At 48.1% G+C, this 27,778-nt stretch overlaps 1 protein-coding gene across 1 annotated transcript in view; it reads left to right on the top strand.

Moving 5' to 3' along the window:
• Window positions 1–27,778, top strand: part of map7d2a (MAP7 domain containing 2a) — a gene marked incomplete at its 3' end in the record, with an annotated part of 77,739 nt that overhangs the window by 42,809 nt on the left and 7,152 nt on the right. Inside the window, exons 7-14 of the mRNA XM_079507965.1 lie at window positions 8,209–8,307; window positions 12,732–12,838; window positions 16,733–16,848; window positions 18,920–19,347; window positions 20,015–20,174; window positions 22,649–22,838; window positions 24,308–24,382; window positions 25,254–25,309. Of these exons, the coding sequence (XP_079364091.1) occupies window positions 8,209–8,307; window positions 12,732–12,838; window positions 16,733–16,848; window positions 18,920–19,347; window positions 20,015–20,174; window positions 22,649–22,838; window positions 24,308–24,382; window positions 25,254–25,309 (1,231 nt within the window). The remainder of the gene's footprint in view (window positions 1–8,208; window positions 8,308–12,731; window positions 12,839–16,732; window positions 16,849–18,919; window positions 19,348–20,014; window positions 20,175–22,648; window positions 22,839–24,307; window positions 24,383–25,253; window positions 25,310–27,778) is intronic.

Here is a 27,778-nt window from a genome sequence, read left to right as displayed (position 1 = left end):
GTGACCGGTTAAGACACATGCGTGGCCGGTTGAGACACATTCGTGGCCGGTTGAGACACATGCGTGGCCGGTTAAGACACGTACTTGGCCGGTTAAGACACATGCTTGGCCGGTTAAGACACATGCGTGGCCGGTTGAGACACATGCGTGGCCGGTTAAGACACGCGCGTGGCCGGTTAAGACTCATGCGTGGCCGGTTAAGACTCATGCGTGGCCGGCCGGTTAAGACTCATGCGTGGCTGGCCGGTTAAGACTCATGCGTGGCCGGTTGAGACACATGCGTGGCCGGTTGAGACTCATGCGTGGCCGGTTGAGACACATGCGTGGCTGGTTAAGACTCATGCGTGGCCGGTTGAGACACATGCGTGGCCGGTTAATAATAATAATAATGAATTGCATTTTTATAGCGCTTTTCCAAGTGCTCAAAGCGCTTTACAACGGTTCATTCATTCATACATTGGGAGGTGAAGCGGCGAACAGTCGACGCCAGCGTCCTCACTACCCACATTCACACACCAATGGTGGCAAGCTTACACCGACCGACTCATTGGAGGCAATGTAGGGTTCAGTGTCTTGCCCAAGGACACTTCGACATGTGGACAGGAGGAGCCGGGATTCGAACCGCCGACCCAGGGATCATTGGACGACCTGCTCTACCTCCTGAGCCACAGCCGGTTAAGACACATGCGTGGCCGGTTAAGACTCATGCATGGCCGGTTAAGACTCATGTGTGGCCGGTTAAGACACATGCGTGGCCGGTTGAGACACATGCATGGCCGGTTAAGACACATGCGTGGCAATGACAATGCAAATAACTGGAATGGCTGGAAAATGGAAATTAAGAGTTTACATACAATACAATACAATGGTGCATGCATACACTTTCTTTAATGATTACGTGTATATCTGGTTTCACATATATATTTTCTCTATTATTAAGGTTATTTTTGCAGTCAGTTTGTATTGGTGGTGGGGAGGGAGGCGGGGGTCGCGACACATGTCCAAAGCATTTCCGGGGGTCCCCCAGCCCAAAAAACGCTGAGAACCCCTGACCTACTGCACAGACAGAAAACAGTGTACACACTGTATGTTTGGGTTTACGGCATCGCATCAATGCATTCCTGTTGGTGGCGCTGCTACATAGCCTCCATCCATTCACAGGATGGAGGCTGTCCTCGGGTACGCTGTTGTGAAAAACACGCCATTTGTACTTGGTTGTGTGCCGGTGCGGCACGGGTGACAATAGCAGATCTACAAGCCCACGGTGCGCCGTGCTGCGATGCGTTTGTGGGGCTTGTATATATAGGTCTGCTATTTTTGCCCGTGTGACATGACGTGCAGCCAAGCAAATCAGACGTATATATCGGCCGATACATAAACCCTTTCCGACGTCGGGGAAATCTTCCGGTTCGGAAAGGCTTTCCGAGCTATAGTTCGGAGAGTCAGCAGGACAGCTGGAGGTGGTGTGTGGCACGTTCCGAGGAAAGGTTCTGAGCATAGACATAAAAAAGGTAGACGCCTCCTTCGGCTCTGGGGCGTCTGTCTCTCTCTCTCTCGGAGGAGGAGGAGGAGGAGGAGGAGGAGGCAACATGGAGGCAAGCTTTCCCGAGATTGCGAAGCATACACTGACACCACGGCGCGTAAACGGCGCCTCAAACTGTGACTCCGCCCACAAACGGGGGAAGTTGTGATTTGCGCTCGTTCACTGCAATGCAATTTGCGGCATTATCAAAACAATATTGAGCAGAGTAGCGATTATCAAACGTATTTGCAATGCCACACGTTGAAAGATCTGTTGCCCGTGGACAAGGCACGCTACCTCCGCAAGTTAGATAGCATCGGCATAGATGTTTGTCCTGTCCGTATGTGATTAAGGATTGGACCAAGTTGCATTGGCAGCCATAGAAAATTCTTACCCCAGGCTAAAACCGGATGTGATGTTTTTGGGCGTTCCTGTCTAGCGTGGTGTCAGTGTATAGCGGAGGCTTGCCAAGCTTCCACGTGCGTCACAGAAGGTGGAAGTTCGGTATAGGCCGATGGGAGGAGGCGCAACTCCCTCTTTCCCAGCGCCACTTGCTTTTGCAACGTAAACGTTATCAGTTTTCCCGTGCCAATAAAGCTCCCTTGGATAGAATACATTGATAAGTCCCAGGGAAAAAAGACGTGCTGTGATTGGCCAGTGTAGTCACTTGAGTGGCAGCGACGCAGCGTGCCTTCCGTACTTCCGCTGGAGACACATGGCTCTGCAGCAGCCAATGAGGAGACACATGGCTCTGCAGCAGCCAATGAGGAGACACATGGCTCTGCAGCAGCCAATGAGGAGACACATGGCTCTGCAGCAGCCAACGAGGAGACACATGGCTCTGCAGCAGCCAATGAGGCATCTATATATTTGTTTTAAATATCTATGGTTCTGAGACCATTTCCGGAATGACGTCAATTCACCCTTTTGTCAAGTCCCGCCCGTGGTTCTGCCCCTCTTCGCACCCATTGGTTGCCGTTTCGTGGTTGGGCAAAAATCCTCTCTCTCCATCCACTACCATTGAAATAACGTGTTTTCGTATTGATATTGTTAAGGAAATTATGAGGTCCCATCATTGGTGATCAGCAGAGGCGAAGGCAACTTCACAAGGAGTCCGGCATATCGTCAATTCGTTCTTTATTCATCGTTCCCATCATCTCAGTACAGCAGAATGGTTTAACAGTCCAACAGCACTCTCCCACCGCCCCTCCCCATCAATGCCATACAACCCCCTTTTATTTCCCAACCACACACCCCCAAATTGACAGTCAGTGACAGGTGTTTTATTCAAATACAACAGGACATGGACAGATAATAACAGGTGGTGTTACAACATCTCCGTTCATGGTGTTGTTCATGGTGTTTGCTGACAGACAGGAACCTACTCTAAATGGGATAACAGAGATGCTATACAAAATGTTCATATAAGGATCTGCGCTAAAGATAAGGGTGACACACAAATAAGTATACCTTTGCTGACAGTATGGAGGAGTCAAGTCAGCTGTTAGATTGACAGGAAGACTGCTCTAAATGGGAGATAGTTGGAGGCAAGCAGGAAACAACTAATTTGAGAACACACCCAAGTAGGTAGAGGCAATAGTGACAGCTGTCAGGTGACAGCTGTCGGTCAGTCCGAATGCGTATTTGTGATAGTCCATCCTATTTGACTGAATGGAATACAATTATAGTTCTTATTGAATAGTAGAATTGGCATTCTAAAACTGCCACTACAATCCACCGCTTTATATATGAAAATTGATACCTTATTAATTTACATGGCCCAGGAGATTTTTAGAATGACAAATATTGATGATTAAAACTGTATGGCTAGATTCATGTTTGATGACAGTGGTCAGATAAAGAAGGTTTCGCTATTAAGAAATTTAAAAATTACTGGACACATCTAGAATCAAGAAAAACACATCTATAGTTAAATTAGAAGATAGTAAACACATCTAGTTAAATTTAGGAAGAAATTTAAGAAGATATTAGAGCTTGTAGATCTGCTATTTATATATTTTTTTCTTTCCCTATACTATTTTTTAACTTTGTAATTCCACACTACAAAATACCTATAATAGTTAGTTTAAGAACCAAATGAACTGAAATGATTTAACTCAAATTAAAATAATTGAAATGGATTATATTAGGATAGAATTTAAACACTCAACAATTAAAATAATGTAATACTTTAAAACTTTAACCTGGTAAAACTTTAACATTAGGATATTCTCCATTGAACAAAACTATGGCCACTGTTAGTCCCCTCTCAGGCTGTTTTTCACACCCGAAAATAAATAAATAAATAGACTGATAATGACCACGTCCTGTATTTTAGGCTCTCTGCTACTTTTAACTCAGTTACACACAAACGCACAAATACCTTTCCTCCCCCCCCCCATTCTGCCAGCTGGACAGAGAAAGAGAGAGAAAGGAAGGCTGTCAATCAGACATTTGTTTTTTTTCCAATATCGAATTAATTCAAATTAAACTGTTACTGATGTGACCAAGGTGAGGTCTCTTTGTCTTAATATTATCTCCATTCGTTCAACATTTTCTGTATTATATTACTTAAGTTAGCGTTCAACCAAAGAATATTTCATATTTATACCAGTGACTTTCTGATAAGGGACGTTCAACCCGAAACTGCTTTATATCATGTATTACTATACTGATAAAGGACGTTCAACCTTGAAGAGAAAGGAACTATTTAACTTTCGTAAGCTCACTAGATTCGATTTTTTGCAGATCTCACCCCGAAAATAAATCCTTTCTCTCTGTTTTCTATACTAAAGGCCTAGTGCTACCTAGTAAATACCAGAATTGACAGGAGATAAAATAATATTAGACGTTTAACCTTGTTAAACCCTCATAAATGATTGATTTCACACTATTGATTTTAACACCTTGAAACACTCACGATTTGAATAATTACTTAGATCCATGTTAATTTATTTGCAAAACTATAAATGTATTCCTTTTAACTAACCCACACATAGGCTGTACCAATGACCCCTCCCCCTCTTGCCATTTTGGGCACGGGTTGTTCAATGAGGAGTCCTTTTAGTACAGTATATGTGCGTGGAAATGAATTCCAATATCTTATCATCCTATTTTAGGATTTTCTAACATTGTTGTTCTTGCCTATACTTTTACAAATTTTAGATTGGAGTCTAGTTAGATTAAAATTTAGATTAGATTTTTAGTAGTTTATCAAAACTCTTGTAGTTCACTACTTGCACATGTAAGACTAAATAGATTAAATCACATAGGGTAAATTACAAACTAAAGATCTAGTTATTCTCAATTGTATTTACCAATTACAAACTAAAGATCTAGTTATTTTCAATTGTATTTACCCTGTCGTAGTTTGTTTTCTTTAGCCAAAATTGATTTGCTGGCCCGTCGTTGCTGTGCGCCGTAATACAGCCGCATGGTTCAGTGGACACCAACGTTTCATATGACCTGTCTGGCCGCAGTAATAGCACAAGTCGTTGACAGGAATGGTGTTGGCTGCGCTGGCTTCATCCTCTCCCATGTGGCGTGCGTGGTTTAGTTGCCGTCTTCTTCTGTCCTTCCTTTCCTGGAGTACAGCATCAACCCTGGCTCGGGTTTGTACTTGTCCTCTCACTGGTCGGCTGTGGTATGGTCCTGGGTTGCCAGGCTGGTTACGCCAGGCTTCCCACGGCGGTGGGTGTTGTCTTGGTCTTGGGGTAGGCTTGCTGATGTGGTCTAGCTGGAAGCCGCTCAGTTGATTGGTCATTTCTTTTCCTCTGTGTTTGGTCATTTGAAAGTCTGGTTCTGGCTGGTCTCTGTTGTGGTTGCGGTCGGCATAATCGTTGTTGTTTGGTAGGGACACTTGGAGTTGTGTGTCCCTTCCTTGGTCGTTGTAGTAGCTATCATCTTCATCGTTGACAGGAATGGTTGTTTCGGCGTAGTTGGCTTGGTCCGGGTGGTTGGTTGTGTTGGCGTGTAGTAGTAACGCCGCAGTTTGAAGTTCTTGTTCCAGGAGTGTCACACGTGATACTGCCTGGTCGATTAGCTTTTTCTGGTCCTCCAGTTGGAGTTGAAGAATCGCCTCCCTTTGCTGTGCGTCGCTCATTTCTTGTCGAAGTTTCTTTCGGCTCTGCCTTGCCCCCATCTTTAAAATCGTCGGGTTTTTTTTTTCCCAAGTACTCATCTATGGTGAAGACGAAATATCGGCCCTGCGTCACTGCGTCCTTTGTTAATGACCCGTCTGGCCAACGCTGATCCAAATACCCTGCTCACATAGCGTCATTTGTTAATGACCCGTCTGGCCAACGCTGATCCAAATACCCTGCTCACAGCGCCATTTGTTAAGGAAATTATGAGGTCCCATCATTGGTGATCAGCAGAGGCGAAGGCAACTTCACAAGGAGTCCGGCATATCGTCAATTCGTTCTTTATTCATCGTTCCCATCATCTCAGTACAGCAGAATGGTTTAACAGTCCAACAGCACTCTCCCACCGCCCCTCCCCATCAATGCCATACAACCCCCTTTTATTTCCCAACCACACACCCCCAAATTGACAGTCAGTGACAGGTGTTTTATTCAAATACAACAGGACATGGACAGATAATAACAGGTGGTGTTACAACATCTCCGTTCATGGTGTTGTTCATGGTGTTTGCTGACAGACAGGAACCTACTCTAAATGGGATAACAGAGATGCTATACAAAATGTTCATATAAGGATCTGCGCTAAAGATAAGGGTGACACACAAATAAGTATACCTTTGCTGACAGTATGGAGGAGTCAAGTCAGCTGTTAGATTGACAGGAAGACTGCTCTAAATGGGAGATAGTTGGAGGCAAGCAGGAAACAACTAATTTGAGAACACACCCAAGTAGGTAGAGGCAATAGTGACAGCTGTCAGGTGACAGCTGTCGGTCAGTCCGAATGCGTATTTGTGATAGTCCATCCTATTTGACTGAATGGAATACAATTATAGTTCTTATTGAATAGTAGAATTGGCATTCTAAAACTGCCACTACAATATTCTGTGCACTCAATTAGTTATTTTAAACTTGGTGTCAGTAAAAAGGAACATCACAGGTGCAGCAAGGTGACTGCAGGGCATATCATGTTTGTTTTTAGTTTTTTTCCAAAAAATGATCTTTTAGTCAATTCAACATAAACAAGGCGGAACCAGGGCCTGAACAAGGCAGAAAGAACCTGCTGGTTAGTCAGTCAGGGACCAATCAGAAGGCTTGGGGGCAGTGCTTAATTTCTAAATTCTTAGGTGCCGGAGCTCGGGTGCGTGCATGTGCACGCGCGCGTGGACGCACACGTGCACGCACTTTTTTTATCCCTCTTTTTTTACCCCTCTATCACACAGAACTATGTTTTTTGTGTCCATATCACTACGCCCAAAAAATAGTTCCATGTGATAGAGGGGTCAAAGTTGAACGAAAGTCGCACTAATATTTTAGAAATAGGTCAACAATACAAACTACGTTCGTTTTGTGGATTCATTTACTTTTACTGCGTGGCCCCAGTGCCCCCCACAAAATGACCGGAACTACATAATATTGACCAAAACCAGAGCAGAACTCCCACCATGGGACTCGGGCAATCAATTAATACAGTTGCAACCACTATATTAATGGCAAGTATTTCATACAACTTCTACAAACTGAATACAATTTCCAATCAGTCAATCAATAACATTTGCAGCAGCAGTTTACACAGGGGCCCGCCGGCTCACAACACACAACTACAGTAGGCATTTGCAGTTCAGTTGGCACAGCGGCTCAACGTTATATCAGATACTGTATAAAATACAGTATAACTGCATGCATGTTGTTGTCCTTATCCAAGTTCCTCCTCCGCCTCCTCCTCCTCCGACCACCTCCGCCTCCTCATCCGATGACAACTCAATAATGCTACTACTACTTAATTCTGTACTAGTCTTTTTTTTATTTCGGGTCCACCAAAGCAAGCGTTATGATATTCGATTCTGATCGAGCCATGTTGTAAAGCCGGGTGTGAGATTTGGCAATGCAGTCAGTTCTGTTCATAAGAACTCACCATGGCATGTTGTATTGAAAACAAAACGCATGTTGTCCCCAAGGCTAAACTCCAAGTAGCCTGAGTTAATCTATTGCTCCATAAAAGTATGAAAGTTCCATATTCCATATGCAACGAGCGACAACAGATGCAAATTGCAAAAGTCGAGACCAGAGTTGTTTTTTATTTACGCATCCGACACCGTCAACAGTGAGGCGCCGGGGTTCCATAGCCACCTATTTCCTCTCAAAACGGGCAAACATTTCAAAATAAGAGTGTTTTTTTGTTTGTACTTGCAATGCGATCATTCAAGCCAAGGTTTATTTTGGAATCGTACTGGAAATAGAAGTAACTATGACGAGGAAGAAGCCTAGTTGACTTGAGAATGAAACTAAAATAATAATAGAGACGTATTGTATATTTTAATGTGCATTTGGGGTGGCGGAGCGCCCTCTACAGCTACCGGAGCTGCCTCTACAGGTAGGGGAGCTCAAGTGACAGGTACCGGAGCTGAGCTCCGCCAAGCTCCGGCTGAAATTAAGCACTGCTGAGAAAGGATTGTGTATTTGCGCTTAATCCTCTGATGTCTCTGCTCTGCTCCCCCCCCCCCCCCCCCCCCCGCCCTGCTGCCCTCTGCTGGTCTGGCTGCGTAGGTGACAGTGAGAATGCCCCGCCCCCTTTCTCCTCCTTCTCCGCTGCCTCCGCCTTCCCCCATGGCATTGCCCGCCCCCTTCCTGCTTCCAGCGAATCTGGTAAAGTTGTGCCCCTCAACACCCGCCCACCACCCCTCTCGTATCCACCCGCCCCCATCCATCTACCCCTCTCTACTACCACATCTCTCAATCCTCCCGTGTCATTTTGTCCCGGGATTATATGTCTTGTTTTTGTTTTTGTTTCTTTGTTTTTGCCTTTTTAGTTTTAGTCTTGCGTGTGGTGGTGACATCTATACATTCAACGGTATGGGCTAGAACAGCAGAGAGAAACGAGCCTACTATACGGCCACTGCTTTGAAAACAAATCATAACAAGGTCATAATGTGTTTAGTTTTAGTTTATTTGCCACGTTCTGTACATTTTCACATGATAAAAAACAAAATGGAAAAGAAAAAAAAAATACTTTTATACGGAAAGGAACAGAAATCTAAATCAAAACATGATGTTGCCGGAAAGGCCGAAATACCCAGAAGGGCTTGTCGGGTGGCCTTCCTATAAAAGAACCTGAAGCTTGAGACTATAAGGTGTCAATGAAGATATGGGGAATATATCTCTAACAACAGTAATAACAATAATAATAATAATAATAAATATGAGGGACCACCCTTAAAGTCTTTGTTCTGCCATGCCGTTCTTTTTTCTTTTTTTTAACTCCTTTTGAATCATTATTTTGACCCGTTTGTAGTTTAACCCATTCAGGCCTGACCTCGAAATTTTAAAAAGAAAAAATCTTCTAAATCCTCCAGTTTTCTGAAATAAATATTTTCACGATTTTTCCAAAAAAAGCAGACCTACAAGCTCGTAGCGCGCCACCGAGTGGCGCGCTACGAGCTTGTAGATCTGCTTTTTTTCCAATAGCTAAATTATAACATAATGTTTAAAACACCCAAAAGGGGGTTCCCGCCCCAAAATGGGTTAATTTAGATGTCACCACCAGACCATAATGGGTATATAGGCAGAGATCTCTGATCGGCTGGCTGTATAACCAAGATGTGTTGCCTTTGGATGGGGCTGAGTGGATGCTCAGCTGAAAGCCATGAGGCTAATTAATACGCCATGTTTTCCATGAATGGTCACAGCCATCGTAGAGGGTCTCTTTAGTCTTATTTATTCCGTTGTCTGTCCTGAAGACGGATGCAGAGACGGTTTGTTTGTGGAGGACGTACTGTCAGCCCCCTTTGATGTCTATGCACACATAGACATCAAATTTTACATATTTTACACATTTTACAATTTTACATAGACATCAAATTTTATAGACAGCAGCATTTACTGGAAATGCACATGCCCCCTATACTCCTTTCCATGCCATATATAATACCGGAAGGCAGCATTTTCAGTCTCTTGAACTTGAACACAGCATTTTGGCGTCGAACAAGCGTGTTTAGAAATCCATGTCGTTACACACCGCATCTCCACTATATAGCTAAAGAGTGCTGGGTTGCGCCCAGGAAATAGCTGTTCTACAAGCTCACTGCGACGCGTTGTGAGCTTGTAGATCTGATATTTTTTTCGCAATTTTTGTCCAAAAGTGCCCTCTTACGGGATTCCAGCCCCCTGCCTCCCTATAACCACTCTCTGCACGTCACTGGGAACAGACATATACTTCTTTTTTTGTTGTTCTAGAATCTAGAACAAAAAAAAATCTAGAATCTAGATCTTAACACAAAACTCTGCATGTCTCAACCACTATACTTGTCATTCTTTGCAACGTTGCAAATGCTGCATATTGTTTCTTGTTCCAGACATTTCCTCTTGGGTTCAAAGTGCAGAAATATAGTTCTCTGTGGTACAGTAAAAAAAAATAACAAAGGGGGACTCCTACCATGGCTGTATCTTCTGGAAATAAAAGAGAAAGTTAATTGTGTGTGGAACGAACAAGCTGTTTGGTGTTAGAAAATGTGACGTTCTCGTGTGCAAATGTGTCAGTGTGTGTGTGTGTGTGTGTGTGCAGTATATCTGTGTGTAGTACATGTGCACAGTTTGTGTGTGTGTTGTGTATCTCTGAGTGTTAAGCAGTATAGCAATTTAGTTTTAGCATTTAGCTAACCGTGTTCTACAGAATACTTTTTCACTTGGAGGGCCTACTATGACATGGCCTTAAAACATCATATTTTGTCATATTTTATACTTTTTTTGTCATATTGAGTGAATTACAAAAAATAAGGGGTAAAAAAACAAAACTGAAACCTTGATTTTTGGATGCCATGGGTTCTTTAAAATGTCGAGCTGCCATATGTCACACCGCACAAAGCATGTGTTTTTCATCTGTGAACATTTCCTCACAACATGATGGAATGACATGGCATTCACGTTCAACATCACCGTTAACGTGACTACACATCGACGTATGCACGGAGGCAGCATGCCCGCACTTCTTCAATCGCACAGCAGGTGTTATTTAATTGTGGCGATTAGTGCTGTATTCACTGTGTTCGATGTCGTTGTGGGTGGGTATGTATGTACGGGGCTTCAGTGGCGTGCACAGACATTTAGAGGGGCAGGTGCTCAAGTTAAAAAAGGGCACCTTGTGCAGCGCGTGGAACCGGCCGGTTGCCTTAATCTATTTTGGGCGGGAACCCCTTTTGGTGTTAGCATTATGTTATGCTTTAGCTATTGAAAAATAGCAGATCTACAAGCTCATAGCGCGCCACCGAGTGGCGCGCTATGAACTTGTAGGTCTGCTATTTTTGAAAAATCAAAAAAAAAGAAGAAGAAAAAAGAAGAAAAGTTTTTTTTTTTTTCTTTTTTTTTTCAAAAGGGCACATTGCCAAAAGGGCAGGGGGTGCTCTAGCACCCCCTAGTGTCTATCTGTGCACGCCACTGCGGGGCTTCTCTGTGTCTGTGTGTGTGTGTGTGTGTGTGTGTGTGTATCAACGTGAGCTCTGTATACGTTGTCCGTGTTCGTTTTGTGAAAGGAGAAAACGGATGCCTTTATGTGGTGAATTAGGCATAGTTGATACGCGGCGGCTGTGTGGTGAATTAAGGTTGATACCCGGCAGCTGTGTGGTGAATTAAGGTTGATACCCGGCAGCTGTGTGGTGAATTAAGGTTGATACCCGGCAGCTGTGTGGTGAATTAAGGTTGATACCCGGCAGCTGTGTGGTGAATTAAGGTTGATACGCGGCGGCTGTGTGGTGAATTAAGGTTGATACCCGGCAGCTGTGTGGTGAATTAAGGTTGATACCCGGCAGCTGTGTGGTGAATTAAGGTTGATACCCGGCAGCTGTGTGGTGAATTAAGGTTGATACCCGGCAGCTGTGTGGTGAATTAAGGTTGATACCCGGCAGCTGTGTGGTGAATTAAGGTTGATACCCGGCAGCTGTGTGGTGAATTAAGGTTGATACCCGGCAGCTGTGTGGTGAATTAAGGTTGATACGCGGCGGCTGTGTGGTGAATTAAGGTTGATACCCGGCAGCTGTGTGGTGAATTAAGGTTGATACCCGGCAGCTGTGTGGTGAATTAAGGTTGATACCCGGCAGCTGTGTGGTGAATTAAGGTTGATACCCGGCAGCTGTGTGGTGAATTAAGGTTGATACCCGGCAGCTGTGTGGTGAATTAAGGTTGATACCCGGCAGCTGTGCTCACTGCACTGCACCCCCGGAGAATTGCAAAAAATAGCCAATCTACAAGCTCACAACGTGTCGCGGTGCGACACGTTGCGAGCTTGTAGATCGGCTATTTTCACTATAGTCGCCGGACAGCGATGTATAAAGTGTTTAAATGCTGACAGCCTCTGCTTGTCAGACAACTAGTGCCATTGGCCGTGATTTGCACTGTGTGTGTTTATTGAAGAAATCAATACGCAACGCAGTCTTTTCCTGGACCACGCCAGCATTTACCCCTTTTTTATTTTTTTACGCTTGCTCATCGATTTGAAAGAACATCAGGAGAATTTGATCCGAGCTAAATTAACGACGGTGTTTTTTTCCCTCCTGTTTGTGTTTATTTGTATTTTTATTGCTAACCTAATGAGTCTGACGCTATGCGGTACAATATGATTATATATTCCTGCGATGCCCAGAGTCCGTCCGGCCTATAACACAAAATATTGTTATTCGCCTCAAAATATTCAGCCAATATTCTCCTGGCTACAGTGACAAACAGCACATACAGGCATGCTCCTTGGCTAGTATTGTATTCTATCTCTGTCTCTGTCTCTCTCTCTCTCTCTCTCTCTCTCTCTCTCTCTCTCTCTCTCTCTCTCTCTCTCTCTCTCTCTCTGTGTGTCTCTCTCGCTCTCTGTCAATGGCTTAATAATGTATGTCTCTGTTTCTCTGCAGTCTTCTTCTCTCTCTCACTCTTTCTGTCTTTCTTTTTGTGTCTGTCTTTTTCTCTGTCTCTCTCGGTGTGTCTTCTGTTAATTGTACACTCACTGTTTGTGTGCGTCCGTCACTTGATTGGTTGACGTGCCGTGCATGATGTGTGTGTGTGTGTGTGTGTGTTTGTCTGTGCCCTCACAGCCCCCTGCAGCCCTCACAGGTCACCGTTCCGCGGCAGCCTGCACCCAGCCGACCACAACAGAATAGGCCTTCAGGGAGGCTCCCAGTCCACCCCCAACACACCCAAGGTCAGACCCCAGCACCACCCCAACACACCCAAGGTCAGACACCAGCACCACCCCCTACACACCCAAGGTCAGAGCCCAGCACCACCCCAACACACCCAAGGTCAGACACCAGCACCACCCCCTACACACCCAAGGTCAGAGCCCAGCACCACCCCCTACACACCCAAGGTCAGACCCCAGCACCACCCCCTACACACCCAAGGTCAGACCCCAGCACCACCCCCTTCACACCCAAGGTCAGAGCCCAGCACCATCCCCTACACACCCAAGGTCAGACCCCAGCACCACCCCCTACACACCCAAGGTCAGACCCCAGCACCACCCCCTTCACACCCAAGGTCAGAGCCCAGCACCACCCCCTTCACACCCAAGGTCAGAGCCCAGCACCACCCCAACACACCCAAGGTCAGACCCCAGCACCACCCCCTACACACCCAAGGTCAGACCCCAGCACCACCCCAACACACCCAAGGTCAGACCCCAGCACCATCCCCTTCACACCCAAGGTCAGACCCCAGCACCACCCCAACACACCCAAGGTCAGACCCCAGCACCACCCCCTACACACCCAAGGTCAGAGCCCAGCACCACCCCCTTCACACCCAAGGTCAGACCCCAGCACCACCCCCAACACACCCAAGGTCAGACCCCAGCACCACCCCAACACACCCAAGGTCAGACCCCAGCACCACCCCCTACACACCCAAGGTCAGAGCCCAGCACCATCCCCTACACACCCAAGGTCAGACCCCAGCACCACCCCCTACACACCCAAGGTCAGACCCCAGCACCACCCCCTACACACCCAAGGTCAGAGCCCAGCACCACCCCCTACACACCCAAGGTCAGACACCAGCACCACCCCCAACACACCCAAGGTCAGACCCCAGCACCACCCCAACACACCCAAGGTCAGACCCCAGCACCACCCCAACACACCCAAGGTCAGACACCAGCACCACCCCCTACACACCCAAGGTCAGACCCCAGCACCACCCCCTTCACACCCAAGGTCAGACCCCAGCACCACCCCCTACACACCCAAGGTCAGAGCCCAGCACCACCCCAACACACCCAAGGTCAGACACCAGCACCACCCCCTTCACACCCAAGGTCAGACACCAGCACCACCCCCTACACACCCAAGGTCAGACACCAGCACCACCCCCTTCACACCCAAGGTCAGACACCAGCACCACCCCCTACACACCCAAGGTCAGACACCAGCACCACCCCCTACACACCCAAGGTCAGACCCCAGCACCACCCCCTTCACACCCAAGGTCAGACCCCAGCACCACCCCCTACACACCCAAGGTCAGAGCCCAGCACCACCCCCAACACACCCAAGGTCAGACCCCAGCACCACCCCCTACACACCCAAGGTCAGACCCAGCACCACCCCCTACACACCCAAGGTCAGACCCCAGCACCACCCCCTACACACCCAAGGTCAGACCCAGCACCACCCCCTACACACCCAAGGTCAGACCCAGCACCACCCCCAACACACCCAAGGTCAGACCCCAGCACCACCCCCTACACACCCAAGGTCAGACCCAGCACCACCCCCTACACACCCAAGGTCAGACCCCAGCACCACCCCCTACACACCCAAGGTCAGACCCCAGCACCACCCCCTACACACCCAAGGTCAGACCCAGCACCACCCCCTACACACCCAAGGTCAGACCCCAGCACCACCCCCTACACACCCAAGGTCAGACACCAGCACCACCCCCTACACACCCAAGGTCAGACCCCAGCACCACCCCCTACACACCCAAGGTCAGAGCCCAGCACCACCCCCTACACACCCAAGGTCAGAGCCCAGCACCACCCCCTACACACCCAAGGTCAGACCCCAGCACCACCCCCTACACACCCAAGGTCAGACCCCAGCACCACCCCCTACACACCCAAGGTCAGAGCCCAGCAAGGCCAGCACCGCCCCAGACCCGTAAACACACTCCTGCACTCAGGGTTTTATCTTTTGACCCAGGAGGGACAACTTCTTAGCTACTTGAGCCATCTATAATAATACCCCATCGATCTACAAGCACACAACGCGTATACGTGTGACCGCAGTGTGACCTGTTCACCCGATGATGAGCTACTCTTCCAGGCCACGGCATCCATTAGAAATGGATTATAATTGCATCTTTGATGTAATTTACAAACTGAACTCCCTGGGCAACCAGTGACCTCCAGGAAGATCTGGATGGCAACCGAGGGAAGGTCGGTGACGCTGGAGAGACTGCTGACCTCCAGGAAAGTCTGGCAGGGCAACAGGGGTCAGCAACCTCTGTTGCAGCACTCGCAAGAGGGCACCACGCAAGCTACAGAACGTACACTACACATGATCAATACCCTCAGGGTCTCCAGAGAGGAGAGGGGAGGAAGAGAGACTCGATAGAACAGATTCCACGACAGTGACACAGACGCAGAGAAGGCTCACCTTGACTCAAATACACCAGAGTAAGGCCAAGTGTGGACAAGGACGGACACATGCACACCGCACAGACGAACAGTCTGGTGAGACGTAAGAGGACACTAGGCAGGAGGCAAAACCATAGTCCTAGAGACCTCTCAGTGCCTGCTGTCCCCCAAGAACACACAAGGCAGAGAGAGCTTCCTGTTAGTTCTGGCAGGAGAGAAAGGACAGTGGGCTGCTTAAAACGTAACCAAACGTTCCTGGCACAGATTGTGTTAAAAGTCAATGACCATTGATTGATTGAATAGATTTATTATGCATAAATGTAAAAACAGTATGCAGTCAAAGACTTAGTCCAAAATGAATACTCTTGTCAGACTCAGTAGAGTAGTAGAAATCAGAGTTAAGGTTATACTCGTACAGTATTGCCCCCTAAGCAAATCCAATCCCTGCATTTGCAGATGCAGAGGATCTGAGGCAGCGACACACTGCATAGTTCTGAGTGACGGAAGTGATTTTTTGTGTGTTTGTTGCAGTGCAGCCGTTGTGCTATTTATGGCCAGTGATCACGCAGACAGCTTGGTGTGTGGGTATTATTGGATGCACTGCATGCACTGGAGTTAGTAAGTGTGTTGCACTGGGATTAACACGAGGGCATCGTCACACAGATGTCTCGTTACGCAAAGGCCACGACTCTTCCACAAGGATTTAGAATAGATGAGATCTCTGTGAAGGTTTAATGACACACGTGTGTCATCATGCTGGTACTGGATTTGTAATTATACTGTGTGTGTGTGTGTGTGTGTGTGTGTGTGTGTGTGTGTGTGTGTGTGTGTGTGTGTGTGTGTGTGTGTGTGTGTGTGTGTGTGTGTGTGTGTGTGTGTGTGTGTGTGTGTGTGTGTGTGTGTGTGTGTGTGTGTGTGTGTGTGTGTGTGTGTGTGTGTGTGTGTGTTGTGCATGCATTTAACCCATTTAGACCCGAGTACGATTCTACAAATGAATGCCTTCTGAATCCTGACAGTTTTCTGAAAAACCCTATGTTTCTATGTCAGTCGTTCTCAAACATTTTCATGTCAAGAGGACCCCAAAAAATAATCTGCATTTGGCCGCCGACCCCCCCATCTGAAAATATGTTGTTCAAAAACGCTCTGAAAGAATATATATTCAAAGATTTGCGCCACCTTAGCCCGTAGCACTCGCCCCATAGCCTCGGCGACCTCATAGGCGTATGGAAAAGGCTCAACTTAACGTCATTTAGAATTGTAGACATACAGTAGCACTCTATACTCACAGTTCCACTGTACAGATATGCTACTCTTAGACTGATGCTAGGTTCTTGGCTTGCGTATGATTATTGATGACTGTTTCTATGTGTATCTTGATGTATTACCATGTGTTGTTCTTATTCCTTGGCTCTGGATTAAGAGCATCTGCTAAATGCCTACATTGGGGTCTTTCAGAAGGAGCGTCTGAGGAGAGAGAGGAGGACTGCGTCGCCAGCATTTGGCTCTCCCGTCAGACGAGCAGAGTCCCCCGCCATGGGCCCCAAGCACTTCACATCCCCTTCCACGCCCAAGTGAGTCCCCCGCCATGGGCCCCCGAGCACCTCACATCCCCTTCCACCCCCAAGTGAGTCCCCCGCCATGGGCCCCCGAGCACCTCACATCCCCTTCCACCCCCAAGTGAGTCCCCCGCCATGGGCCCCAAGCACCTCACATCCCCTTCCACGCCCAAGTGAGTCCCCCGCCATGGGCCCCCGAGCACCTCACATCCCCTTCCACCCCCAAGTGAGTCCCCCGCCATGGGCCCCCGAGCACCTCACATCCCCTTCCACCCCCAAGTGAGTCCCCCGCCATGGGCCCCCGAGCACCTCACATCCCCTTCCACCCCCAAGTGAGTCCCCCGCCATGGGCCCCCGAGCACCTCACATCCCCTTCCACGCCCAAGTGAGTCCCCCGCCATGGGCCCCAAGCACCTCACATCCCCTTCCACCCCCAAGTGAGTCCCCCGCCATGGGCCCCCGAGCACCTCACATCCCCTTCCACCCCCAAGTGAGTCCCCCGCCATGGGCCCCCGAGCACCTCACATCCCCTTCCACGCCCAAGTGAGTCCCCCGCTATGGGCCCCAAGCACCTCACATCCCCTTCCACCCCCAAGTGAGTCCCCCGCTATGGGCCCCAAGCACCTCACATCCCCTTCCACCCCCAAGTGAGTCCCCCGCTATGGGCCCCAAGCACCTCACATCCCCTTCCACCCCCAAGTGAGTCCCCCGCTATGGGCCCCAAGCACCTCACATCCCCTTCCACCCCCAAGTGAGTCCCCCGCTATGGGCCCCAAGCACCTCACATCCCCTTCCACCCCAAGTGAGTCCCCCGCCATGGGCCCCAAGCACCTCACATCCCCTTCCACCCCAAGTGAGTCCCCCGCCATGGGCCCCAAGCACCTCACATCCCCTTCCACCCCCAAGTGAGTCCCCCGCTATGGGCCCCAAGCACCTCACATCCCCTTCCACCCCCAAGTGGAAGAGCCCTCGCGTCTTTATTTCATTAGATGGGACACCCTAACATTAAAACGTGCTCAAACCTTAATGTCAAGGACCCGCCAAAATGATATGCATTTGGCCACCGACCCCGCATGTCAAACTATTGTGTTCCCCCAGAAGCAAAGATTTGAGTTAGAAATGTTCAAGTTTGCACAAATCTGCGCAACTTTCAAAAATAGCAGATCTACAAGCGCATGCTATGAGTTTGAATATCTGCTATTTTTGAATAGCAATACCAATTTGCTATATACGTAACTAAAATGACACAGAAGCTTTCCCAGTTTTAATGCCTTAAATGAACAGAACCGACCGAAGTCAATCATTTCTTTTTGAGTGGTGCAAACCACTCCAATAACCAGCTTTGTCTGTACCCGTGTCTGTACCCGTGTACCTGTACGTGGCCCCACGTACATGTGAGCATGGTTGTTATGGTTAGTGTGTGACGTCACTGCACCACTCAGTTCACACGGGTGTGATTTTTTTATATACGGTACACATTTTTTGCCCACAATTTTTGTAACCCATTTCTTTTTCACCCAGTGTCAATAATGTAATCCTGGGCGCTACACTCCCTCTGCCAACCCGGGGAGAGCAACGGGCTGACCTCATGCTTCCTTCAATGCATGAGGAGTCCAAGCCGCTTCTTTTCACCTGACAGTGGGGAGTTTCCCTGGCCGGACGTAGCATTTTGGAAGGAACACGTTATTCCAACCAGTTCTTTTCCCCTCCATCAGGTGCACCGGCTGACCAGGGGAAGGCAGTATAGAGACTAGGATTACTGCATGTTTTTTTGTGAGGGTACCTACCCTAGGGGACACGGGGAGAACATGTGAGGGTATCTACCCTAGGGGACACGGGGAGAACATGTGAGGGTACCTACCCTAAGGGACACGGGGAGAACATGTGAGGGTACCTACCCTAGGGGACACGGGGAGAACATGTGAGGGTAACTACCCTAGGGGACACGGGGAGAACATGTGAGGGTACCTACCCTAGGGGACACGGGGAGAACATGTGAGGGTACCTACCCTAGGGGACACGGGGAGAACATGCAAACTCCACACAGAAAGACCCGGAAGTCAAAAATGTCTCTCTCTTGTTGCAGGCGGACGTCCAAGATGCGTGCTCACTCTCCCAGTGCTGTGCACCACCAGCACCACCTGCTGGCCTCTCCTGTAAGACACCATCCCATGTCACCGACCAACGAAAAGAAGACACTCGCCGAGAGGCGGGCGGACAGACACGGTGACGGTGACTCGAGGAGCGGGACACCTGTGAGGAAGAGACGTAGCGTCAACAGCCCCGATGCCGCGTCGCAAGCCGAGAAAACCCCCGAGACCCCGAAAAGAAGAGCGCCCAAGACTGAAAGCTGTGATCAGAGCGTCAAGGGCGAGCCATCGACGAAGAAGGACTCCGCTGACCAAAAGGACGTCGCGGGCGAAGGTCGTGACGGTATGACGTCCGGGACGGACACCCGCGAGAAGAAGGCCCCAAAATGTGACGAGAATGATCCGGATGCAGACAACAGAAAAGGTGAATAAAAAGTGCCGTCGTTGTCTTACAATAAAACGGCTGTTTGGGGCTTCAAAAGATGTTACAAATGACTCGATATCGTCTCTACTCGGTGTTTACTTTTCAGGATTCAAATTCAAAAGTAGCAGATTGACAAGCTCGAAATGCGACTGCACGTTTTGAGCACGTTTTGAGCTTGTGGATCTGCTACTTTTGATACTTTTGTGTGACGCTGTAGTATGATGTAGTAGTAGTAGTACTGTATGAGTTTTATGAAAAAACACAAAAGGTTAAAATAATATGGAGAAGTGGTTTCTGCCTCACAGCAACGATATGTAATCTTGGAAAATGACAGTGTACTTTTTCTGTCTGTCCTTTGTTTGTCTGTTTGTTTGTTTGTTTGTTTGTTTCTCTCTCTCTCTCTCTCTCTCTCTCTCTCTCTCTCTCTCTCTCTCTCCCTCCCTCCCTCCCTCCCTCCTCCCATCCCTCCCTCCCTCCCTCCCCCCATCCCTCCCTCCCTCCCTCCCTCCCTCCTCCCATTCCTCCCTCCCTCCCTCCTCCCATCCTTCCTTCCCTCCCTCCCTCCCTCCTCCCATCCCTCCCTCCCTCCCTCCCTCCCTCCCTCCTCCCATCCTTCATTCCCTCCCTCCCTCCCTCCTTCCCTCCCTCCTTCCTTCCTTGGTGTCAGAGCTGTCCCCTGCCCCAGCAGGGAAGCAGGCTGCCGGTACGACCAGCGCCGAGGAGGCGTCGCGGATCCTAGCGGAGCGGCGGCGTCAGGCCCGCGTGCAGAAAGAACAGGAGGAGAAGAGACGCTGTGAGGAAGAGGCGAGGAGGAAGGAGGAGGAACGGTGAGGAGAGGGCTCACAGAAACATGCTGCCATCAGAGCTCCATCAGAGCTCCATCAGAGCTCCATCAGAGTTCCATCAGAGCTCCATCAGAGCTCCATCAGAGCTCCATCAGAGCTCCATCAGAGCTCCCAGCTGATAGAACTTGCACCTTGCACACAAGTATGCATGGCCTACTTGTGCACAAGCAGAGCACGACCATGAGGTGCGCTCACCACTGCTGGTACGACTGCTGCTCTGAGTCCCTATAAAGCTCTCTGCTGCTGTCTGGGTACGACTGCTGCTCTGAGTCCCTATAAAGCTCTCTGCTGCTGTCTGGGTACGACTGCTGCTCTGAGTCTTATAGAGCTCTCTGCTGTCTGTCTGGGTACGACTGCTGCTCTGAGTCCTAGAGCTCTCTGCTGTCTGTCTGGGTACGACTGCTGCTCTTAGTCCTAGAGCTCTCTGCTGCTGTCTGGGTACGACTGCTGCTCTTAGTCCTAGAGCTCTCTGCTGTCTGTCTGGGTACGACTGCTGCTCTTAGTCCTAGAGCTCTCTGCTGTCTGTCTGGGTACGACTGCTGCTCTGAGTCCCTATAAAGCTCTCTGCTGCTGTCTGGGTACGACTGCTGCTCTGAGTCCCTATAAAGCTCTCTGCTGCTGTCTGGGTACGACTGCTGCTCTGAGTCCTAGAGCTCTCTGCTGTCTGTCTGGGTACGACTGCTGCTCTGAGTCCTAGAGCTCTCTGCTGTCTGTCTGGGTACGACTGCTGCTCTGAGTCCAAGAGCTCTCTGCTGCTGTCTCTGTCCGGTGTACGTCTGCCATTCCGTCAACATCCGTTTCTGGTTGCAGTAATCCTGGTCTCTAAACTACCTCCCCCTGGTCAGCCGGGGCGCCCGATGGAGGGGAAAGGAACTGGTTGGAATAACGTGTTCCTTCCACGCGCTACGTCCTGCCGGGGAAACTCCCCCCCCTGTCAGGTGAAAAGAAGCAGCTTGGACTCCTCATGCATAGAAGGAAGCATGAGGTCAGTCCGCTGCCCCCCCCCAGGTTGGCAGAGGAAGTGTAGCACCCAGGATTACATTAGATAATTGACACTGGGTGAAAAAACTGGGTTGCAAAATTATACAAAAAACATCCGGTTCTGGTCGCGGCGTTTTGGATCTTCAAAATAAGGGTTGAACGGGGGGACAGGGGGGGGGGACGGGGGGGGACGGGGGGGGGATGGGAGGTTGTGTATCCTGGCATATACTAGTAATCATTCTTTAATTAATCCTGGCGGTGCCTGTGTACAACACGTGTCATCATCATTTCAACTCAGGAGTACAGTTCAGGGGCAGGCCCTCATTTTCAATGTAGCCGAGAAAACAGTGTGTGTGAGTGTAATTTAACGAGTAGCACGTCTCTCTGCTGCCACCACCAGGCTGAGAGGAGAGTGGCTCCAGGTGTGAGTGAGTGTAATTTAACGAGGAGCACGTCTCTCTGCTGCCACCACCAGGCTGAGAGGAGAGTGGCTCCAGGTGTGAGTGAGTGTAATTTAACGAGGAGCACGTCTCTCTGCTGCCACCACCAGGCTGAGAGGAGAGTGGCTCCAAGTGTGTGTGAGTGTAATTTAACGAGGAGCACGTCTCTCTGCTGCCACCACCAGGCTGAGAGGAGAGTGGCTCCAGAAGCAGTGTGTGTGTGTGTGAGTGTAATTTAACGAGGAGCACGTCTCTCTGCTGCCACCACCAGGCTGAGAGGAGAGTGGCTCCAGGTGTGAGTGAGTGTAATTTAACGAGGAGCACGTCTCTCTGCTGCCACCACCAGGCTGAGAGGAGAGTGGCTCCATGTGTGAGTGAGTGTAATTTAACGAGGAGCACGTCTCTCTGCTGCCACCACCAGGCTGAGAGGAGAGTGGCTCCAGGTGTGAGTGAGTGTAATTTAACGAGGAGCACGTCTCTCTGCTGCCACCACCAGGCTGAGAGGAGAGTGGCTCCAGAAGCAGTGTGTGTGTGAGTGTCATTTAACGAGGAGCACGTCTCTCTGCTGCCACCACCAGGCTGAGAGGAGAGTGGCTCCAGGTGTGAGTGAGTGTAATTTAACGAGGCGCACGTCTCTCTGCTGCCACCACCAGGCTGAGAGGAGAGTGGCTCCAGGTGTGAGTGAGTGTAATTTAACGAGGAGCACGTCTCTCTGCTGCCACCACCAGGCTGAGAGGAGATTGGCTCCAGGTGTGAGTGAGTGTAATTTAACGAGGAGCACGTCTCTCTGCTGCCACCACCAGGCTGAGAGGAGAGTGGCTCCAAGTGTGTGTGAGTGTAATTTAACGAGGAGCACGTCTCTCTGCTGCCACCACCAGGCTGAGAGGAGAGTGGCTCCAGGTGTGAGTGAGTGTAATTTAACGAGGAGCACGTCTCTCTGCTGCCACCACCAGGCTGAGAGGAGAGTGGCTCCAGAAGCAGTGTGTGTGTGAGTGTCATTTAACGAGGAGCACGTCTCTCTGCTGCCACCACCAGGCTGAGAGGAGAGTGGCTCCAGAAGCAGCTGGCGGCGGAGCAACGGCGCCAGGACGAGGAGAAGGAGGCGCGCAGGAAGGCCGAGGAGGCCAGGAGGACACGGGAGGAGCTCAGCAGACACAAGGAGGAGGAGGAGAGACGAGACAAGGAGGCGCAGGAGAAGGAGCTACAGACCCACGTGGACAAGGAGGTCAGAGACCATGCAGGCCCTGTCTTGATTGATTGATTGATTGATTGATTGATTGATTGATTGAAAAATGTATTCACAGTTTGCAGAATGGGTACACAGTTCAAGGAAGGTACAGGTCAATAGAAAATCTGCTACGAGGATAAAAACCAGAAAAAAAGCACTAAGACTTGTTTCCATCAGGGTCCTCCATTTTCAATTCATCAGAACATTTAAAGACAAATACACGCATCTATGCAAAAATAAAAAGCCATTTGTACAGTGGTGCAAAGTAACCAAGTACATTTACTTAAGTACTGTACGTAGTACATTTTTTAGGTATTTCCAGTTTTCAGTACTTTTACTTCTATGCTCCACTACACCTCAGAGGCAAATATTGTACTTTTTACTCCACTACAATTATTTGAAAACTTTAGTTAGTTAGTTACTTTGTAGATTTTGATTACTATCATTACAAAACCACTTCAATCCTATTCATTTGAAAATAGCCGATCTACAAGCTCACTGTGTGTGTGTGTGTGTGTGTGTGTGTGTGTGTGTGTGTGTGTGTGTGTGTGTGTGTGTGTGTGTGTGTGTGTGTGTGTGTGTGTGTGTGTGTGTGTGTGTGTGTGTGTGTGTGTGTGCGCGTGCATGTACTTTCAAAAGATTTGTTATACAATTTGTACAACAAAACTTGTGAAATGGGACATTCTGCACAATGAGTACTTACTACTGTACCTTTGGTACTTTAAATACATTTGTATGCCAATTATTTTGTACGTGTATGTATGTGTAATTTTCAAATTCCGGACTTTTACTTGACTTGACTTTACTTTTACTTAAAACGTGGGTATTTTCTCCATCACTGCAGTTGTATTGACCCTACAAATGAAATGTGAGAACCTTTTGTAGTCTTTTGAAACTTTGATTCGTGTGCATGTTTTGCTCTTCACTTGACAGACGGTAAGGCAAAGTGCACAGTTCTGATGATTTATGATTGATCTGTTTACATTAACGAGCTTGTGTATCATTATTATATTGCCATAGAGCGCCACAGTCCTGGCGTCACACGCTCATCCCCTGGTTCACAGAAGTAATTTCTCCATGGAGAATAACATGGGGCTCATCTTAAAATCGTCTCATATAAGCGTAAAAAATAAACAAGCTGTCTCTGCGTTTTTGTCAGGGAGGTGTCTCTGTATCGTTTGCGACAGTCAGTCAGTCATATATGATACAGTCTGTTTCTAGCGAAAATGTAACTAATTCAGTAGCAGTAACATTGGCGTTTTCTCTCAGTCAGTTGATTCTTCATATCCATATGAGTGAAACGGCCAGGATGACATGTTTATTTTTCAAATACAGTTCTTATATGAGGCGATCTAAAATCCCCCCCTATGGGGATTACATTGCAAGTACATGAACCCGTGGATTTGCGCCCTCTATACCGATATTGACGTCAGACTTCGGTGCTCTGTTGTCAAACCCACAAACAGAAAGAAGAGCGTCAACGCCAGGACAGAGAGATCCAGATGCTTCAGGAGGAAGAGGAGAGACAACTAAGAAAGAAGGTGTGTTTCTAAACCTGTGGTCCGGGGAGTCGGGGACCACCAGTGGTCTTTGAGGAGGTTCCAGGTGGTCCCCCAGATAAAGGATGAAGAGTTGGTAACCAAATGGACCCTTATTAGATCTTTAACTCTGGAGAGTGTAAAATGAGGTTTCATGTTACGCTCGCAAGAGTTGAATTATTGTTACACATCTGCATTAGTTGATTTACAAGAAGTCTACACAATATAGGGAATGTAGAAGAATTGTTATTTTGATCAACGTCAATCTCGTTATCTCCTAATCTAATGGTACCAACATTAGCCTCTAATGGTACCAACATTCGCCTATAATGGTACCAACATAAAATCTTATCCAACGACAACAAAATATTCAAAGTTTGGGGTCTGCGAGGCTAAATGTCATCAAATGGTGGTCCGTGGCTCAAATGGTGAATAAATAATGGACCTTGAGATGAAAAAGGTTGTAAACCACTGTTCTAAAACAGAGCGAATATTGGCAGACAGACATTTATTTTTAAATTGTTGTAAGTTGTTATAAATAATAAATAATTCGACTCAAGAATATAAATACATATGGATGACTTTAGAGAATAATTTAAAAAAAAAAACATTTTGTTAACCCATTTTGGGCGGGAACCCCTTTTGGTGTTAGCATTATGCTATGCTTTAGCTATTGAAAAATAGCAGATCTACAAGCTCATAGCGCGCCACCGAGTGGCGCGCTACGAGCTTGTAGGTCTGCTATTTTTGAAAAATCGAAGAACCGCTGACATAGAAACATAGCTTTTTCAGAAAACTGTCAGGGTGTAGAAGACATTTTTAGAATCTGATCTCAGGTCAAAATGTTGTTAATTGTGGCTGTTGTATTTTCCAGAGAATCGAGGAGATCATGAAGAGAACCAGGAAGAGTGATTCTGAGGCGAAGGTACTGTAACCGATTCCATGCAGTAGCTGCTCAGCTCCTAAACGGGTGGTGGAGGTGGTGGTGGTGGAGGAGGAGGAGGCGGTGGTGGAGGTGGAGGAGGCGGTGGTGGAGGTGGAGGCGGTGGAGGTGGAGGTGTTGTTGGTGCCTGCTTGTACCGCACAATTTCCTGACCTCGAGCCTTTCATTTTATGTTCCTGCTGCCGCTGTATTTTCAAATGGAACCTGTGGAACTTTCTCCATGCAGTAGCTTTTTATTTTTGTGTTTGTTTGTTTTTTGTAAAACACTGTCTCTTTTGTAATTATTGACATAATTAAATGCCAGCGTTGGTTGGTTGGTTCGTTGGTTGGTTGGTGATACTTTTTTGGTTTTGTGTGCTTTCTTGCCGCGACTCTTAAAACGGGGTCGTCGTGCGTACCTCCGTTGACACAGAAGGAGGAGGAGGAGGAGGAGGAGCAGGCGGGGGATAAGCCTGTTTCGCCACCAGGTACAGTATGCCGTCCAGTCACCCTGGTAGCGCCTAAGCGTTATTCATAGTCTGGATTTTTCGGTGGTGCAGGTGACCACCGAACTACAACATGACGTCACTGAGCCGCGGTGAAGAGCAAACCACCGCCACCGCCCCCAAGCCCTTCTCTCTGTTTTACTCACCACCGCTCAACGTTATTTCAGCTCCGGTGGTCAGCTCACCACTGGAGCTGTGGTCACCTCACCACCGGAGCGGTGGTCACCTCCCCACCGGAGCGGTGGTCACCTCACCACCGGAGCGGTGGTCACCTCACCACCGGAGCGGTGGTCACCTCACCACCGGAGCGGTGGTCACCTCACCACCGAAAATCCAGACTATGAATGAGCCTTTAACGTCCCTCTGCTTGCTTCACCCTTATACGAGTTGAATGCTAGTTATTAGAATACCTTTAAGAACTGAGGCCCATTCCACACATGCCTTCTAAACAAGTGGTTCTCAAACCTTTTCACGCAAATTGACACTAGTTAGCCCGCCGACCCCCATTTGAAAACATATGCCCCATAAGAGAAGATTTTTACGGCTCTAGCAGCGATTTTCAACCAGTTTGATTTCAAGGACCCCCAGTTTGACATGCAATAGGCTACGGACCCCCATTTGATGGCATTTCTATCTCTGGGACCCCCAATTTATGTATTGTAAAATCACTGTTAATTTAACTCTGAGACTCTGACAAAATTTGTACACTCTCAGAGCTACAGTCCCATAAGGGTCCAAACTATAATTTATCTGGGGACCCCCTGGAACTCCCTCAAGGACCCCTGGGGGTCCCCGAACCCCACTTTGAGAACCAGTGTTCTAAACCAGCAGTTCTTTTAAAGGACGACGAAGGACCTATCTTCATATAACTGGTCCTCACTAATACTCATTAGAATATGGTACCTTTTTTTGTTGTTTGTTTTTGCCTGTGTCTCATAGGAGGGCTGTGGACATTTCAGAAACCCGGGCTACCAGTGACATCATCAATGGGGGAATCCAAGCTAATAGAAACGGCATGCTTTCTATTCCTGGAAAGCCAGCATGCTATATTAGAAGCCATTGTTCTCACGTTAATACAAATCTTGTTTGAAAAGAAAAACTATCAAACGTTGATGTCACTTGTAGATCCCACACACCGCTCTCCTATGAGACTCAGACCAAGTAGAAAAAGACATTGTTACCATTTTGTCATGAGCATTAATGAGGACCAATGATATGAAGATAAGCTGAAAATGGGGAAGTGGTCCTTAAGATGTTTCAAAAACATATTCCACAATATAGCAGACGTACAAGCTGTGTGGGCTTGCATATCTGCTATTTTTGAATAGCCGACGCAAGGTAAATCTAAAATGGAACACGAGATGCTTTTCCCTAGATTGTCTGTTTCCGCTACTCATTGTAGGACAACGAAGTACATTTTGTCCCACAACTATTTCCGTTGGGGGTCGTGCGATGAAGCGTAAAATAAGGCTTTGTGCTTTGCGGCTATATCTATTAAGAGTAGATGTCTGCAGCCCGTAATGAGCTTGATGCTTGTCACAGCATGTTGGGTATTTGAGTCTGGAGGAGCTGTTTGGGTACCAGGTTTTGGACCAGAGAGAGAGAGAGAGATCTTTCCTTCCCTGTCAGCATGGTGCTGCATGGCTATGCTCCCTCTGGCTGTGTCTTCCCATTCATCTGAAGAGGACTGAGCTCGCTGGCTCCGCATCTTTGATTGCTTCTCAGACAGATCCATATCTGGGCTATAGGGGTGGGCAATACGGAAAACTATTATTATTATCACCATATGTGACCAGATTTGACTGAGAGACTGCCATCGCGCAAATTCCAACTCATTTTTTTAAAAATGAGTTTATAGCACAGGCAGACTCTTCACATACTAGAGCATGTCTGAAATAAGTGTCGGAGATGAAATCGACATGTAAATATGAAATAAATGCCCAAACTTGTAGCTAGGTGTAATGTTAGAGA

Source organism: Electrona antarctica (assembly GCF_951216825.1).
Source record: "Electrona antarctica genome assembly, chromosome: 8".
Classification (NCBI taxonomy): domain Eukaryota; kingdom Metazoa; phylum Chordata; class Actinopteri; order Myctophiformes; family Myctophidae; genus Electrona; species Electrona antarctica.
This window is presented reverse-complemented; position numbering and strand designations above follow the sequence as displayed.